Raw genomic sequence first — 18,747 nt, 5'->3', positions numbered from 1 at the left:
CGGGATGTTTGAGGGGCAGGGGTGGGGAAAAAAAAAAAAGGGCACCACATGTAGAAAGTTGAGGGGGCTCTTCGACACGTTTTGTCCACCGGAAGGGCAATTTATCATGTTAAATCTACCGTCGGGGCGTCAAAGAGGGCATCTTTTCTGATGTCCTGATGTCCTGCAGCTCACTGTTCAACAGCTTCAGTCACACACACAGCACGTAGCCCAGATTAATCAAATAATGCTGTTGGAAAGGTTTAAGAGTCCCTGTCTTTATTTAATTGGCGTAACCATATGGAACCGTACAGAAGCCAAATGCTCGAATCAAAGATGGAGTTTTCTATACAGCGACATGTGTTGTTGCCTTCAGTCAGAGGAATTCACTTGAGCTCACAGTAGCTCAGAATTAAGACCCGTCTGTATTTAATGAATTATATACAGCGGGGTCGAAAAGCCGGAGTTTCTAATGTAATATTATTTTTTTCATTAGAAATAATAACGGTTTGAGTAAAAAGCTGAATCTTTGACGTCTGTCATTGGTTTGGTTCGTCCTCCTCTGCTTTAATGACGGCATGCACTTGACCTGGCGTTCGTACAAGACCCGATGACTCATGTTATCAAGGCAATCGACAAGTGGTGCCCCCCATATTAATGGGGTCGAGGTCAGAGGAAGGGGAAAGTTCATGACAATCAGGACTCGTTGGTCTTCTTTCGCCTTCAAGTAGTTCTTTTGCAGTGCTTTGAGGTGTGCGCGGGCTCATTATCCTGCTGCAGTGTCCAGAGTCCTTCTCTACAACGATGCAAACCAGAGGGTGAAGCATGTCTTTGAAGGATGGAGTGGAAGCGCTCACGAAGTCTCTTGAAGACTGAGAGAGCCGAGCACTCTGTGACTTCACAAGAAGCTCTGTTGAACGCTGTCGAGTCACGCTGGGATGATATGAGTCAGCAGGTTTTGGACAAGCATCTGAAGCGATTGCAAAATACAAGTATTTTGACCAATGATCTCGCACATTTTACCCAATTGGTTTACCAAAAACACTTTCATTTCAAAGGTGCAGTATGTAAGCGGGGGCCACCTGTTGGATTAACTCGCAAAACAAATGGGTGGCAGAGTCAGAGTCAGTAACTTCTTCTAGCTTTTAGCTATCTCTTAGCTAGTTAATTCAGTTAGCCATGTAGCAAGCAGTCCTATTAGCTGGCTCGAGTATGCCTGGACTATGAGTTCAGAGTTTTGGGGGAATGTTGGCGTTAACACAGCTAGCCTTGGTCCATCGGGGCTGGCTTGTTTACATGCGTCAGTACTGTAGATGTCTCTGATACACAAATTTGAAATAAAGTTGACACAGGAATGTATTCGCATTCAGTTGATAATCTTATTTGAATTGCAGTGTATTAAAGGAAAATTCTTACATATTGCACCTTTAATCATAACTTATTATCTGCAGTCACAGCACCACGTTGACTCAGTATCTGTTCTGGACATTGTTGCCTAGTTTTAATGTCCTGTAGTTGTTTAAACTTCCACTTGGTCTGAGCGCAAACTCTAAGCTCATGAGTGAATTTTAAACCTCGTTTTTACAGCAGCATGTCCTTAAATAAATAGTTTGACATTTTGGGAAATGCGCAGATTTTTCTTCTTGCCAAGAGTTAAATGGTTAGATTGATACCTCTCCTTATCTCTATACAGTCTATGTAGCCAGTAGCTGCTTAGCTTAGCTTAGCTTAGCTTAGCATAAAGACTGAAAACAGGGTGAAACAGTTAGCCTGGCTCTGTCCAAAGTTTCCCATTGTTACAGGTCTTCATGCTAGGCTAAGCTAACACTTAGCACCATACAGTATTTACAGCACTTGGCTCTGTTTTCTTGTCTGAGTCTCTTCAAGAAAGCAAAGAAACACATTTTCCAAGATGTCAACTGTTGCTTTGAGGTGCTTTGTGCTGCTGTGCTGCACAACTGCCCGAGCCATTGCAATTGGTTGTCATCAGATGCTGCTGATCAAATGGAGGCCTTAATCCCTTTCTAAATCCACAATTTATTTTTGTTAAGACTATCAGTGTCCGCCAGATATTGTGAATCCGAAAGTAAGCTATAGCCCGAGTTAATGTAGTCAGTAAGTGCTGAACCCTCCTGGGAGCAGTCCTCGCTTCCAGTAAGCTGCGGTCCCTCCCCTCCGCCTCATCAGTAATGGCTCCGATGCAGTTGCTTTACAGGACACGTGGAAGCCAATATGCACGGGGCGTCGGAGGCTAAATTAAAAGTTTGGCTGACACGATCGCATCCCCCATCCCCGTCGCTCCTCCTTGAACCCCTTTTCCCTCCCCCTCGCACTCAAGCCGTCCTCCATTTTTCTCTGCGCTAATTAACAGGCAGGATGGTGATTAGTCATGAGGCAGCGCTCCCCCACCCCTCCGTCATCCTCCAGACTCAGAGGTGTGTTTTTCTCTGCGACTGGAACATGTGTTAAAAGCAGCTGGGTAGTCGGAGACAGCTCTGGAGGCAGTGGGGGGAAAACGTGCTCGGAGGCTGTATAGCTGCTGCTCATACGCACACAGTGGCTGCAGGATATAAACTTACACACACTGGGGAAAGCTGTCGTATGTGGCCCCGATCCACACACACACACACACACACACACAGATCTGGCTCCCTTTGAGATATCCCCCCCCCACCCCCCCTTTTTTTTAAACGCGCCACCGCACACATACATAAATACCAGCTCTTGTTCTCCCATTTTTTTTCTTCCCTCATCGGAGATCCACACCCAAAACACATCCTCAAAGCTCGTCATTATCTCACATTGTTTGTCATCCATTCAGGCGCCCGACGCCACGTTCGCACAAACACATTTACAAAGCATTGTTTGCGTCTCATTGAGGGACGGCTGAGCTTGTTTCACAGTGCAACAAAGATGGTGGGGGAAAAAAAAGAAAAGAAAAGGGGGAGAGATGGAGACGTAGACAAACAGAAAAAGCAAGCCCCAGACGTAAACAGATCGCCAGACAGGCGCTCTGCCTTCGGGTTTGTGATTCGGAATACTAACTAGGCATCTCAGCTCACACCCAGGGACAGAAGGTGTGATGTAGGGCAGAGCCAAGCGATGGGAGGGGAGGGACGGTTTACCCTTGAAAGCTGAATGGTTGCCTCAGGTTCCTCCCTGAATTTTGCGGCGCATGATTGGCTGTTTGACTAAGATTCGCAGGCTAACAAAAAGGGGGCATCGTTTGTCAAGGTATCAGTTTTATATACATATAGTACCGCAGGACTGGACAGTAGGAGAAAAAACCAATGTGTTATTTGAGCATTAAAGCATGTAAACCTGTTTCTGTAGGAGTACAGAAAAGAAATCATGAATCTGAAAATGAGCGTGATACGTCTCCTTTAACTGAGAGAACATGGGGATGCCCAAAGTTTATACATGGCAACTCAAACAGCGTCAGTGACAAAGCCTCCTGTACCGTAGATACAGACAAAGATATTAGATGTAAGATTGATATATTTGTCAAAACTCACAGCTTCTCCCGGGATTCGGTTTAATTTCAAACTTCTCCCAAATGTGGCCCCGACTCAATTCCTCTCCGCTTTAATTTGGTAATTAATCTGACGTCTTTGCATTAGTCATTTGGACTGGTGCTTTACGCATCACATGGCGTGTTCTCTTTGCATATTCCATTTCACTGCAGAAACACTCGCTCTGCTTTTAATGGCCCCGTCTCCATGGTGATAATTGATAACTTTTTAAATGCTGTTTCATCTTTTTTTTTTTTTTCCCCAAAAGCCTCTACTTAAGATCGCTTCAAACACGTTAGCCATCAGTATCCGACTAATGCTATATTTTTGTTTATTATACGAATAAAGAATTAAACCGATCCTGGCTCTCAAAATGGACAAAGTTTAAGAGATGGTTGATACGCTGCATGGACACAGTGGCTTCTGCATTGCACTTCATTATGTTAACTTGCAAACAATGGAGCCCTCTGTTTGTTCAGACATCATCTGGATTGCTAATGAGCGTCTCCCCCTGCAATATCTCCAGGAAGCAGCAACAGTCAGACCAAGAGCGTCGCCCTTATTATTTGTCTTCCAAATAATGTTGTTTTGTCAGTTTATTAGTAGCTGTGTGTGCTTCGCTATAGGACAGCATAACATGTGTGCGTGTACGTGTATGAGAGTTGAAAGAGCGTTTTGAGAATACCGGGGTATTGCATTTCCTTTTTCTTTTCAGGCTGATTAAGAGGTAGTAAGTCTGTCTGTGGGAGAGGAGAGACAATGACAGGCGAGATCCAAGTTCTTTATCCCCTCCTTTGGTTTGCCGGAGAGGTTTTGTGTGTTTTCTTATTACTTTGGAAGAAAGAAATGACAGGAAGAGTTTGAGGGTTTTTTTGAAATCTGGAGGGGTTTAATTCAAAGGGGTTATTTTTCACACATGAGTCGAACAGTAATGAGTCCCACTGTTTAAAGGTGCAGTTAGGGACTTTTTACTGCCGCATAACATGAAACGGCCGACTCATTGATCACGCCCCGCAGCTTGACATGGGAGCTGATCGCAGCGAGCGGCGCCGGGATCGCAAAAAGCCTTCAAAGCTTGCTCTCTGGTGCAACCCGTCATAAAAAAAAAAAAAAAAAAATGTTTTGTACATCTGTCAATTAAATCTCCTTTAAAGCGTATAATCAGTGTTCTTATAATTACATTGGATCAGATGGCTGTTTGTAATTGGATGTGAAAGGGATTGTTGTAGCGAAGGAATAACAGAGAATCATTACAGATTCCGCAGTTCCTCTCATCTGTACGGAGAATTAAGGCCTCTTTTATTGTTGTGATTTTCTGGCCAAATGCTCTCCGTGGTTTAGTGCTCTCTCTCTCAGCTCTCCTTCTCTGTCACTGTTATTGTTTAACACATTCTTAAACTCAGCTGTCTTTCTAGATACTCAAAGTTAGTGACTTGGGATATCGGTCGATATTGTTGACCGCTTAAGATTAAGATTCTTTTTCATTTGAGAGAAGGTTATATTAAAGGAGAGCTATTATGCTCATATTTTCTGGTTCATCATTGTATTCTGGGTTACTACTAGGAAAGGTTTACATGCAGTAATGCTCTAGAAACACATCGGTTTTCTCATACTGTCCAGTGCTGCGGATTTGTGTTCCCACCTTTGTCTGAAACACTCTGTTTTAGCTCCTGTCTCTTTAAGGAATGTGCAGTCTCCTCTGATTGGTCAGCCACACACACCTGAGCCAGTGTCGCTAACAACAACAGAGCAGCTGCGCTAAATCAATTCTTACGCATAAGTTGTGCAAATGTGTGGCATCGGGGTGTAGTGTGATGTCACAGTGTAGGGACTTAAAGGCGGGACTACTGATGAGGCGTTTCAGGAGCAGTGTTTTCTGTGGGAGAGAGGAGCTTCAGTTTCTTTATAACTTTTTAAGATCTTTTACATGCACAAGAACCTTTATAAATCACTGAGAGAAAGCATAAAATCTAAAAAGTATAATGGGTATTTCAAAGAAAGTGTCGAGAAGAGCTGAATGATTTTCATCTATTTTGCATAATGAAGATTTCTTTGCTTCTCTGCAATTGAATTGGGAATAGATACACAGTGCAGTTAACAGTTAAAGGTGCAATATGTAACAGTTGGCAACCTGTCAAATTCCTCCTCAAAACAACCAGAATAACTGCTGCTTCTGTAGCAACCATTAGCCGGTTAGCTCAGTTAGACGTGCAGCTGGTGTTGCCATTCACACAGCTAATGTTCATGCCAACTCGTGCCAAATTTTGCACTGTGCCGCCTAACTGGCACAACACAGTGTTAACCTGTGGCAGGGGCATTTTCCTCTAGAGCCACAAAATCACCAAAGAGGCACAAACACAAACAATGGATCCCCAATGAAAATGCAGCTTTGAGCCAGGGGTGAAATTAAAAGACCGTGTATTTCGTTTTCATCATTATTGCACATTCATGCTGCATTCCGGAGAAACCAGGAGAAATCAGAAAACGGCACATATTGAGCCGAGACATTCAGAACAACAAATGGAGCTGAGGCTGCCACTTGAGATGTAAAAACAAAGAAAGATGACGATCGATCTCACTTCTCACTCTTGTGCCAGCCTTTACCAACAACTTGTGATCTCCACTGCTGCTCGGTTTGTTTTACATAGCTCAGTTGTTGTTGGCTTTCATGATGTTCTTTTTCTTTTCCTCTTTTTTGTCTTTTAAAGCTATCAGGTTGAGCCAAGCTGAGCAAGACTGAATGGTCCACTTGTGCCTGTCACTCATCCAATACATTACACTTTATGTGGAATGGGTGACTGGCAGAAATGTGTTGGACAGATATTGATGGATAACGCGCAAGCATAAATCCCCCCCCCCGCGCGCGCGCTTTACCTACAATATGTCATCAACCGATGGAATGGAGGAAATATAGACATCTCTGACATATTGCTCACTCATGGACAAGTTTATGTTGAAACAGTCACATCAAAGCAAATCCCCCAATTGTCTCCCCTAAGCCGCGAAAGAGCAGAGGGATGGATCAGCCCACTGAATGTGCTCACAGTACGGCCACTATTGAAGATGGGAATAAAAAATGCCTAAGTCCTCTTTGAGAGAAAGAACTATTGAAGATTGTGCCAAACTAGGGCTGAGAAACAGCTCCAAAACTTTGAATTTTTGTGTAACTTTTCAAGTTTTTGGAGAGTATTCTTCTATTCTGACGGTACATGTATGTTTTTTTTTTTCAGATTAGCGGCACACGACTGGTAAAAAATGTTCAGGAATAAAACAGGCATTACGATATAAAGCGCTGTTTTTTTTTTGCACATTAAAGGGTAAAATACTGCAACATGCGCAGCCAAACTTCAAATGTCATAATTTCAGTTGATATATTTGTGACAGTTGCTGAGGGATCTGCAGGCATCAACAGCGCGGGGATATTTATTTGATGATGAAGGCAAATATCTGGAGTGTGCCAGGACTTTGTTTACATGACTCTTCCAACTGTGGCAGCTTCCCTTTTCCCGCTGTAGATCTTGCATCCTCTGCATCGCGCCAAGTCCTCTCCCATCCCAGTTCCCCCGTTTCTTCCACTGGGACCTGGCATTCCTGTCAGTCATGTGCTATCAGTGAGGCTGCAGGCGCCGCTTAGGCCTGCCCAACTATCTCCCCCCCCCCCACCTTCCTCTCTTCTTCCTCTCACCCCACCCCTCTCACAGCTTCTGTGTGTATCTCCCTCAACCACCTCGGTCCTTTTTTTACCGTCCGCTCGGGCTTCGTTTTAGGTTTCCCGTTCCTCCACTTCGCTTATCTGAATCTTAGCTGATAGTTTGCGCTGTACTTTGGCACTTTCTTGCTTGGTTTGTCTTACTTCTAATTTCAAATGTTGTCTCTCCCTTGTCTCACAGGTGTAAGGAGGGATATCACGGACTACGCTGTGACCAGTTTGTACCCAAGACAGATGCTATCTTGTCAGACCCAAGTACGCCCTCTTTTTCTATTTTCTCATCCAGCGGTATTGGTGTATTGATCTAGGACATGAAAGCAAATTCAGAACAAGTGCATGTACATGCCCATGAGGCAATCTCTGACTGTATCAGTCACCAAGATAAATATAAATCAAGTGAGATCATACATTGATGTTTGCCCCCTGGGCCCTAAGACTGTACGTAAAAGTAGCTTCCAGGAGTCCACAGTTCAAGTGCAACTGGAGGACTTTGTTGCTAATCTTGTTCCCCTAGTTTCCCATCTGTTTTCAGCTGTCAGCTCATTAATCAAGCCATAAAATGTCCCCCAAAGTCTATATTATGCCATTTGTCTCATAAGTGCATAATATAACATACCTAAATACTGCCTACAGTAAATAAAAAGTGCAATTTGTTTAGACACGTGCACTGGTGATGTAGAAAATTAGGGGCACTATGCATATTTGGAGAAAACAAAATGTAAACTTTGAATTGACCATTCATTAAAGGTACGATATGTAAGGATTTGCAATCTGTCAAATGTACAGAACTTTGGACCAGGACGGGTCTGGGCTAGGAGGTTAGCAACTAAATTCAATAGATATCTTCTCAACATAAAACATTACATCATATTTTTTGTTAATTTTGAATGTTTCTAACAAAAATTCTGAATGATGGTTATTGTAAAGTGTTACCAATACTTATATAAATACTAAGAGGTTATGCATTATCTGCTTCAGGCCTAATATTTCCATCTTTGTGTCCATTAGTTTCATTACAGGTGGTCATACGTTGATTGATAGCATCATAATGTGTTTCATTTGAATCTACATGTGGCAGTTATTAGAGCCATAAAAACTCTTTATTTAGTCATAAGACACTAAATGCATATCATGAGAGTGCGCTTTTCTTTATTGGCCTACATAGGCACGGTGCTGCCACACAGATATTAGAATTAAACCCCGTGCATAAAAACCTCGGGTATCTTTTATTATGGTCTTTAATCTCGCTATGCTTTGGTCTCGCTGAAAGGGAAGGAAAAGTCTTCGGTTTCGTATTGTTCATGAAAAACAATTCCCCCGGAGTCTTTGAATCCCCGTGACAGCTGTGTGGTGTAGTTAAAAAATAAAGTAAAAGTCAGAGGTACAAGGAAGAGAAATTGGAGGCCCCCGAGCTTTTCCCATGAGACTGCGGCTTTACAAATTCACACTGTTTTATGGAGTGACTTGGCTCCTCTGCACCAAGAGTCGCGGAGAGAACTTAACTCCTTTTGCTTCTCTGCTCGATGCCACCAGGCCCGTGGAGAGTCCATTAATGGGGTCACGAGCCGGTGTCACGAAGCACGTTTCATGCTCCCTCATGGCACCCGGTTTTCTCAATAGGATTTATTTCATCTTCTATAGGCAGACGTCCGTTTTTTTCCCTGTGTCTTCAGATCAGGAGATTTATTACATTGTTATTCGAGATAAGCTGGATGTTATTAGGGGTTTTTTGCACGGAAGTGGTCTCCAGACCCAACAAATAAAGTGGATTACAACACATTTATAGTCCGCTTTCGTTTATTAAAAATGCATACGACAATAAGCCTCAGAAGGCAAAACGACAAAGAGGGTTTTGGTTAATGTGTTTATGTATTTCTTTTACGTTCAAACACAACTACTCTTACCGTTAGGGCTATTTGCTTTATTTATGCATCTTAAAACTATATTTCCTGCAGTGCCTGAGCTGAAAGCACTTCGACAAAATTATTTTTCGGGGAAAAGATCACTGGGAATAAACCCATTCCAAAATAAAGCAGGATTGGAGCGGAAGATTAAAATGGATGGATGGATTTTGCCCAGTTGATTAAACATACAATATACCTCTAAGATGACCAGGGACGTGCGTCTTTTACAGCTGCTAAAACAGTTGCGTCATCGAGTTGGTAAAAACAGCACAGCACAACACAACACAACACAACGCGGATTAGGAATCACCAGGACAACAGCATTAACTCCAGAGCCACAAGTCTCTATGTGCACTGTTGCTGCTCTGGCTACAGCTCACGTGTCGTAGCCAAAGAACTTCAAGGCCGTTGATCCCCGACCTTCAAACAAAGTTATGTCTATTAGCAGCTAGCTGTCACAGGTTGCATTGGGTCACGAGGAGCTGGAGGGCCATTTCTCCTTTGCAGATTGATTTGTTTGAAAAGTTCAGCATTCAAGTCTGAAATAAACATTATTTGGGGTAAAGTTTTATAATAATAATATTTGGTAAATGGAAAATGTATAGCTAATCAAACTTTAGTGAAGAGTTACTCCACTGTAAATTAAAAAATGTATCGCTTAATAAACCATTGCTGCCTTTTCTTTCTGCCTGCTCCTTTTTAATAAAAATAAAATCGTTAGAACGCTAGAAAAAATTCTGACTTTTTTAAATGCTGGTGAATTCATCAAATGTAAAATGAAGACTGGGAATAACGTCTGCATATTGTGTTGCAAAGCGTGTTTTGCACGTTGACCACCTACCCGGCCCGTCCTGGTCCAAGGTTCCCATGCGTCCCCAGTGTAAACGCCAACACTTCCTCGGTGCGCCGAGCTCCCAGTCTGGGTTGCTGGCTGCATGGCTAACTGAGCTAGCTAGCTAATGGTAGCTACAGTTGGCAGCAGTTAGCAGTTATTCTGGTGATTTGCTGCCCCCTATTGGTTTTGGGTATGATTTCAACAGGTGGCTGGCTCTTACACACTGTACCTTTAAGGTTCTCATGAATCAAATGATGTATGGCACTTGAAGCTGACTTATTGAAGGGAAGGAGAGTCAGGCGCCCAAAGATTATAATATTTTGTAAATAGTTAATAAATACGGTGTTAGTTCAACTAAAAGCATTACTTGGATGGCCATTATGAAGTCGCAATTGATGTTCATAAACCTTCAAAATTGCTTAGTGAATGGTTTATAAAGAATTGTATCGTTCCCTATAACTAGTATTGAATTGACTATCTAATTACCATTTATTCATGATGTTTATTACCTAATGGGGAGTTAAAGTATTATTATTGTAGCATATCTTAGATATTAAACGGTTACAACTTGTATTTAAAAAATAACATATTGAGATATGAAACGTGGATGCAATATGCAAAAATAATGCTGAGGCTGTAAAAACACGTGTAACATTTCCATATGTCACACTTATTACTGAAAATAGAACACTGTGGCTGCTTTGCCGCGAGAGGAAGAGGGCACACAAGCTTCAGTGATCCATCACGATGTTTCATGAAAGAAGGCGCCATGGTGAACTTGGTTTATACACATACTGTATGTACACAGCCTGCATGTGAACAATTTCATACAATCTACAGGTCATTAATATAAAAAAATGTCATGGAAAACAAGGACAGACTTTACAGTCTTTTTATTATGGTTCTATTAAGTGATTAAGACTCAGTGAACTCAGTTTGAAGGCCAAAAACAGCAAAACTTGCACACACATCCGTTTCTTTTGTCCCGCTGTCTTTATTCACCTCTGTCTTACGGCCACAGACGGTTGGATGAGTTCATGGCGTATTTATAAAGGCACATCTTTCAAATGCCTATTAAAGAAAGAGACTTTAAAATACTCCAAAGCGTGTAAGAATCTTTAGAAGTCCCTTTGGTTCGTGAGCACATCCTCAGTGTAGTGTAGTATTACAGAGCTGTATTCAAATTGTGTTGTATCGCTGCTCCATGTGTGCGCCGGCTCACCAGAGAAAACCATGTTTTTCGTCCACAGTCGTTTAACCACCATAAGAGATAAGTGTAGCCGGGGAAGATTTGAAAGCAGAATGAAGCCTATTTTGATCTCTGTTGATACAGAGTAATCTAAAATTTACCCAGATTACCAAGGGTTTTGGGGATTATCCTGCTTTCAAAAGCCAAATCATGTAATAACATACACATATACATGCGCACACACTGACAACAGCTACGAGTGGGACGCACTCCAGTCTAATTCAATTCATCGCGTGTCTGTGTGTGTGCAGACGCCGGTTTGTGTTTGTGTTTTTCCGTGCAGAGTTTAATGCCGCGTCTTCCTTCGTCTGACGTGGACACGAATCACACCCCGCTGTGAGAAAAAGTTTCATCCACTGTGCGCACTCTTGTTTCTTTTTTGTTTTGTTTTTTTAAACCGAAATCAATTTCTGTGCACCTTACAGTCACAAATCATTCGCTGCCCCTCATCCTTTTGTCTTGGTATCGACTGGCCACGAAGCAGCCACTGAAAAAAAAAGAGCAGTCCATCACACGCTCACGTCCTCGCAGGGCTCGGAAACAGGAGCCGAGACTGTAGCACACATTTCAGAAAAGCCCAGGGACAAAAGGGAGAAGAGGCTCCCTGCCAGGTACTCCAGCTCCACTGCTGTGAACTGGGCTTCGGAAGAGCGGTGGGGAGAGGGTGATCAGGCCTCGCATACTGGAGCACAGTAGGGAAGTGCTGGGGTCCTTAATTGGAGGCATGGGAGTGCATGAAGGCTGCAATGTAGTTTACACCTGGTTAAGAAACCAGGTTAATGGTGTTCAGCGGAGCCAGCTGCACCTCTGAGACTACAGAGGCGGTGTTTGGTGGGAGATTGAAGAGGGAGAGGAGCAGCGGTGGAATGTTACCAAGTACATTTACTCAAGTACAATTTGAGATATTGAGTACTGAGTATTTCAGTTTTCTACTGCTTTATACATGGCACACTTGAAGGAAAATATTTCTATATTTTACTCCACTGTTGACTATTGTTACTAGTTAATTTGCAGACTACACGCTGCAGCGGATTTTAAAATGAATTTATTTCAACAGCAAAAAAAATGTGTGATTCGGCTAATCAGAAAAAAAACGCTGAATATCTGATCTGATTGTTGCCAGCAGCGATAATGCCAACACCAAGTGAACATGATACATGTAAATATAGGTTCAACTTACTTTTAGGTGCACTTTTAATACTAAAGTACATCTCATGTCAGATAAATTGAGACTTTTATTCATATACTGCTCCTATGGGGGACTTTCACTTTTACCAAAGTAATATTTACCCCATTTGATTTTACTTTTACTCAGTTATGACTTCTGGGTACTTTTTTACAACACTGGAGGTGAGCCAGCATCTGGTTTTACCCAGCTGATTTACAGAGAGGAAGAGGCCAAGACTCTAATTTGCTCTATTTATCTCCGGTAGATATTAGGCCTGGAGTAAGTAGCTACACAGGGTATTTGGTTCAATAACACACACACACACACACATTGGCTCCCTAGGTCCCTGCTCGCCCAAGTGAAGGAGGGGATTAAGGATTTGATTCACTCCTGCCATTGTCTCTCCCACTCGCCAGATTTCTGCCTCTTAATCGGGCCAAAAGCATCTGACATGATGCACAGGTATTCTCCAAGCCTGCTCAGGGCTCCCACAAGACAGCATAAGTGATTCCCCGGGTAGCTCTGAGTTGCCAGTGCGAAGGATTGGGACGCCTGCACGTATTATGATTGGTGAATGTCCCCAGACATGCCAGCTCCGAGAGGATGGGATGTGCATCGGCGTTGTAATGACATCATCTGAACAGGATGTGACAGTCGGGGCGATTTAGAGCGGGGAAAGTGTCAGCTGGGAAAGGGCTTGAACGGATAATATAGATCAGGCGACATCACCGATTCCCTGCATTCACATCTGCGGGCCTTCGCCGAGTGTTGTGCCACAGTGACAGTTGGTTACAAAAGGTGCCGTAACTTAAATCACGCAGCCGTATCTCAAAACTCCGCGTGGCAAAAAAAGCAGAACGTCCCTCCGGCCAGAACTGACTGGCTCTTAACTGTTTTAATCACGAGTTTGTGAGCTGCTGTGAGGCTGGTGGTGAATCATTGGGAGCCTCGAATAAATGCTGACATTTGTTAAATAATCCTCGGGGCTGCAGAGGACGAGCGGGGAAATGATGATTTTACATTGTGTTCGATAATAAACGTGATGGCACCTGCTTCCTGTTTGAACACAAACTTAGTCTAATAAGCTAGTTGATTCATTTGGGGGGATTTTCTTCCACATATCTCTCTTGTTATCAATGTAATCACCCAAATTCCAGTGCCTCATTAAGGAGCCGCCGGGCAGCGGAGGAGTAAAGGCTTCAAGCCATTGCAACATTTACGGGTCGGAATGATCTCTGGAACGATCCCTAAAGGTCATGAGTTCACTAACGGTATTTCAAAATTTGATCATTCACGTTTAAAAGAGACCCCAAAATCACCCCCGTCTGTTGTTACCCGCTCATCCAAAAGTTCATCTGTCTTTCGCCTGTCTGAATCTTGACTCCAGCTCTCTGGGGTGTTTTTATTTTTTACATCATGCTTGTAAGGCTGCGGGACTGACAGATTTTCCCATGGTGCAATCAAAAATCATCCGGGAACAGATGTTATTTTTCTTTTTTGGTGTGTGTGTGTGTGTGTGTGTGTTAGCCACCCTTTTTTTTTCACGAGAGTGCCCACCACATAATCTGTCAGGAGCTTGGCGAGCCGCCTTCTATTTAAAAACTCAGACCACCTCTGTCAGAAAAGCAATTACTAGTGAGGGTTTCATTTTAATTTAAATGAGATTACATTACAGTGACATGAAAAAGGGGCACTGTCAGGATGGAAAGAACACGAGTGCTCCTTTTTATCTGTTTCCCCAGCACTGGGATGGGAGGGAGGGAGGGAGTTCACAGAGAGAAGAAAGGCTCTGTGTGTGAGGGAGAATGAGAGAGAGAGAGAGAGAGAGAGAGAGAGAGAGAGAGAGGAGGGTGTATCACAAAGTTTGTGTGTCTGAGAGACAAAGGCATATGGGCAAGAGTGCAACGTACTGTATTTGTGTGTGCATGCGTATTTGTGTGTGTGTGTGTGTGTGTGTGTGTGTGCGCATGCATGTGGTACATCTTCAACCGACCAGCTTGTGAATATTGAAAGGCTACGCTCGGAGACAGAGGAGGACAATTACTGCAATGCCTCGGGCTCGAATCAATATAAAAGGCCTGTGCAGAGCCACGTCGGTGACATAAAGCTACATGATATGTCATTTTCAACTTTTCATGATCCCCCCTCTAATCCCTCTCAGCCCCCGTATCTTTGTTGTTCGCCTTCCTCATTCAAAGCCACTGCGAGCTGCGCGAATCTGGAGGAATTCAGAGAGGCATAGCAAGCACAGGAGGGCTGGCTGTCTGACTCATTACCTGCTGCAGAGAGAGAACACAAAGTTTTTGGTCTGAATTTTAAAGGTGCAATGCGTGAAAATAGGCCCATCTGTCAAATTCACACACCAAACCAATATGGGGGGGGGCCGGAGTAACAGCTAACTGCTGCTGACTGTGACTGCTATTAGGTAGTTAGCTCAGTTAGCTGTGATGCTAGCAGTTTGTACTCAGGGCTTGGAGCAGCGGGGGAATGTTGGTGTGTACACCGCTGGCACAGGGACTCTGTAGCGTAACGGCTAGTTATGATGCTAGCTTCAGTCTGCGCCACACACCACATATCCAACTCTCACCTTAAATCAAGGCTGAAGACCTCTTTTGTTGGTTGTTTGCCTTTTACTGAAGCAAGTTTAAGGCTTTGATCAATATCTCGAACTGCACTGTAACTTTTGTTGTCTTGTCTTTTGTTTCTTGACTTGTTTTTAATGTCTTTTAATGTTATTTTATGGCCCCGTAAAGCACTTCGAGTCGCAACAAGCCGTCTGAACATCAAAACTGCCTTCTCTTCGCATTCTGTTGACAATTTCGGTTAATTTTTTTTTAAGGCTTTCCACGAGACATCTTATACACGGCGCCTTGGGTGTGATTTCTGACTAAGATGGAGGCACATCAGACTCTAACTGTTGTATCCTCCTCTCTCTTTTCTCCCTCCTTCTCCCCCCTTCCTCTTTTTTTCTCTCATGCCATCTTTGGACGGAGCAGCAGACGAGCTCGGGATCGAATTCATGGGTAAGACAGCTTTTCTTTTTTTTCTTCATTGACTCCACTCGCCGCACAGTCTCTCGCGTCCCCTACGCCCTGTGAAAGCACCACATACAGTTACGAAAACTGCACAATCCTGCACAACAAGGCCGCTCACCTTGGGAAAATTAATGCGGGCCCGGTCGCCATGGAAACACAGTGGTGGTGAATTAGGTGTATTCTGTCTGCATGAAGAACAGCGCTGTTAGAGAGGAGTGATGTAATGAGGACAGAGCGTCGAAGACAAGACGGTTCCTGTGTCAACGTGCGTCTGCCGGGCGCACGCTTAGTCAGTTTAGCGGCAATTTATGAAAATGTCACGTCTGTTAGAGGAACGATCGCCTCTGTTTTAAGTCACTTGTGCTTCTTCTGAAATTAGAATAACAACCTGTTCGGAATACTTCTGACAAAAAAAAACTATCCCACCCTCTCTTCTTCAGTAATGACACTGGTCTTCATCCAGAGGGAATGTGCAGTCTCTCACACTCACAGTCCGCCGCACACGTGACGTTTCTCATTTTCCCCACCGCCCGCCTTTTTCCCCCACCGCTCTCCCGCTCCCTTTTGTGCATACATGAGAAAACCAACACCGCATGCTGCGAAGTTTTCCATTAACATGGCTTCATACACCGCCGTCACGTCACACGCTCCCTCCAGGAAATAGAAAAGGGGGGAAGCTCTAAAAGAAAGAACGAGAGAGAGAAAAGCCCCAACCCTGCTCCTGCTGCTGCTGCTGCCGGCGCCGCACACAAACACTCCTCAGTTCGGTGATTTTAATCTGGGGACTAAATTAGTTCAGAATGCCGCTGCTGCAGGTGGGCGGATGCGTTCGAGAAAATGAGAACGGGATTGATCGATTGATAGCCGGACGGATGACAGACAGAGGCGAGGGATGGGGGGTTTTTGTAGGGGGGGGGGGGGGGGGGGGGGGGGGCTCTGATCTCGGCACTGTCTGTTCTCGCTTGCTTATTCATTGTGTCCCATTATGACTCTCCCCCCCCCCCCCCCCCCCTTCTGCTTTAGCAATGAATCTTTTGATGGCTGTTATATAAGTCCGATATGTGACAGTCTGAGACAGTCGGTCCGGATACAACAAAGCTCTGTTTGAAGTGGGATTGAGTGCTCTAAATATGATCTCCCCTTTTGATATTCTTGCATTCTTCAGCCCCAGCAGCCGGAGCGCTGTGTGTCTCGCCGGTTTGCCCCGATGTATTTCAGGCTGAATAGCCCCATTTTGTCATGGCTACTTTACCATGGTCTTCATTTTAGCACTTCTTTGCAGTCATCTGTGGAATGGTTGGCATAGCTGGCCATATGGGATTGTGTTGTCCTTGTGTCAATATGACATGGCTTAGCCGGTGTAGCTGAGGCTGTTCCGTTTGTCCCGTTTCCACGATGCTCTCGCATCTAATTTCAAGAATGTCTTGTAGGCATCAGGCATGAAAGGCCCTGTAATGGTTTTATGTACAGACTGCATGTTGGTTTTTCCTCGCAGCCATTCAGCACAGCTTTGTAGACAGCTGTTTTTATGTGCCGATCGGAGCCCGCGCCATCTATCCAAAAGGCGGCAGGGGTTGTCTCAGGTGGTGGTCCACATGAGCGCTGATGATGTGGCAGCAAATAATGATGTTTTCCATATATTTTAGAGATGTATCTGCCAGAGAGGTCATTCCGCTGATGGTAAAGGCCGGAGGGCTTATGGGGGAACTTCTGTTGTTCATTTGCACAACAGAAGTTCATTTCTGCCGCTGTGCTGGTGACAAATTACAGGGAGGGTCAAGAATCTGTGAGTCAAGGACTTGCTGACATTTTCACCGGTGCCAAATGTTTGATAGGTTCTATTACAGAGGCGCAGCGTCAGGAGGGGCAAACCAGGCGAATGTTTAGGGCCCCACAAAGATATCTGGGAAAAAGGACCTCCGATGGCCCCTCATATCTGCACTTCTTGCAATGACAACTAGAAATCCTCTTAAACCTCCCATAAAGGCACCGCTGTGCACCGCTGCTGCCTCAAAAAACATCACACAACATTTCAAGAGTTGATTATAATAGGGGTGTCACCTCAATTCATTTCAAAATTGAAAATCAGTTCTTTCAATCACAATCGTTAAAACTGAATTTCCATCTTTTGTTATTTAGTGTTAGACTCCCACAGAGTGCTCTTTTTTTATTGAACTCTGAATCCTTTATTTTTACGGAATATTATTTGAACTTAACTAACCCTAATCTGCGAGAAACCAGCAGGATAAAGTCAAGCTGTTTTTGTAAAAAAATAAATAAATAAATCCCCCTTCGTTTTGAAAAGGAATTAGAAAATGTCGGTTGATCTTTACAAATCCAGAGGCATGACAGTCTGCCAGTGGAATTAAGTGATGTCTAAATCAATAATTGGAATGAATCGCGTATTCGGAGAATCATAACCACTAATATATATAGAGTCACTCTCATCTTTTATAATAGACATGGGTGTCATTTACACCGGGGACATCTCCCAAGCACTTTCTGAAATGTCAAATTTTGTCCCCATCACTTCTTTAAAGGACAGTTAGTCAAAACTGTGATAACACGCCACTGGCTTGCATCAAGAATGCTCCTCTGACGTAACAGGATCCCCTCATGACAGTGCATTAAATCACATACAGTAAGTTGGAGGCCATTAACATTTTTATTTGTATTGTTTTCATCTGTGCCCTTACGCCCCCACTGCTTTTAAACACAGAGTGACGCCCTTGCCATTAGAGTTTGACCTCCTGCTGGAAACTATACTGCCCCTGACATGTCCTCATTTCAACTCTTTTTATGTGGATTTGTATGTGGATTTAAAAAAAACAAAAAAAAAAAAACAACTCAAATCTATTCAGATTTCATTCAATTTCTATCACCATCAAATATCAATATTGGTGTCAACGTCAAAAATCTAGTCGCACTCAGACTGATAACGCACAGTGTTGGCCCGGAGAAGTAAATCAGGCACCAAATTGCATAATTCAGGAGGCTAATATGCCAGCAAAGCACAACTCAAATTCAATGCAAAAACCAAAATTATGACTAAAATCGCCAGTGTTAAAAAATAAAAAAAATAAATCGCAATTGTGTGTCACAGCTGGCCACCCCCGCAGCATCTCTGTGCCTCCTGCCTCTCTTTTCACAGGAGCTGAGTGGGCAGTTTGGACCACTGATGTGTATATATACACACTGCCACACATAAGTGTATCCACATATTGTAACCTCCGGGATGTGTTCAGATGTTATCTTTATATTTTTGCCCGAAGTGTTCCGATATTAAAAAGGCTTCCCCCCCAAACCCCAACCCGCGGTTTGAACCACGCCGTCCCTCAAAATGTGTCAATGCAGCG

The 18,747-nt window shown here is 43.6% G+C and overlaps 1 protein-coding gene across 1 annotated transcript in view; it reads left to right on the top strand.

The window, feature by feature from the left end:
- Positions 1-18,747, top strand: part of nrg3b (neuregulin 3b) — a 220,638-nt gene that overhangs the window by 179,009 nt on the left and 22,882 nt on the right. Inside the window, exons 3-4 of the mRNA XM_030400688.1 lie at positions 7,382-7,455; positions 15,353-15,379. Of these exons, the coding sequence (XP_030256548.1) occupies positions 7,382-7,455; positions 15,353-15,379 (101 nt within the window). The remainder of the gene's footprint in view (positions 1-7,381; positions 7,456-15,352; positions 15,380-18,747) is intronic.

This window comes from Sparus aurata, chromosome 20, assembly GCF_900880675.1.
Source record: "Sparus aurata chromosome 20, fSpaAur1.1, whole genome shotgun sequence".
Lineage (NCBI taxonomy): Eukaryota > Metazoa > Chordata > Actinopteri > Spariformes > Sparidae > Sparus > Sparus aurata.
The sequence above is the reverse complement of the archived record's forward strand: the minus strand, read 5'-3'. Positions and strand labels throughout refer to the sequence as shown.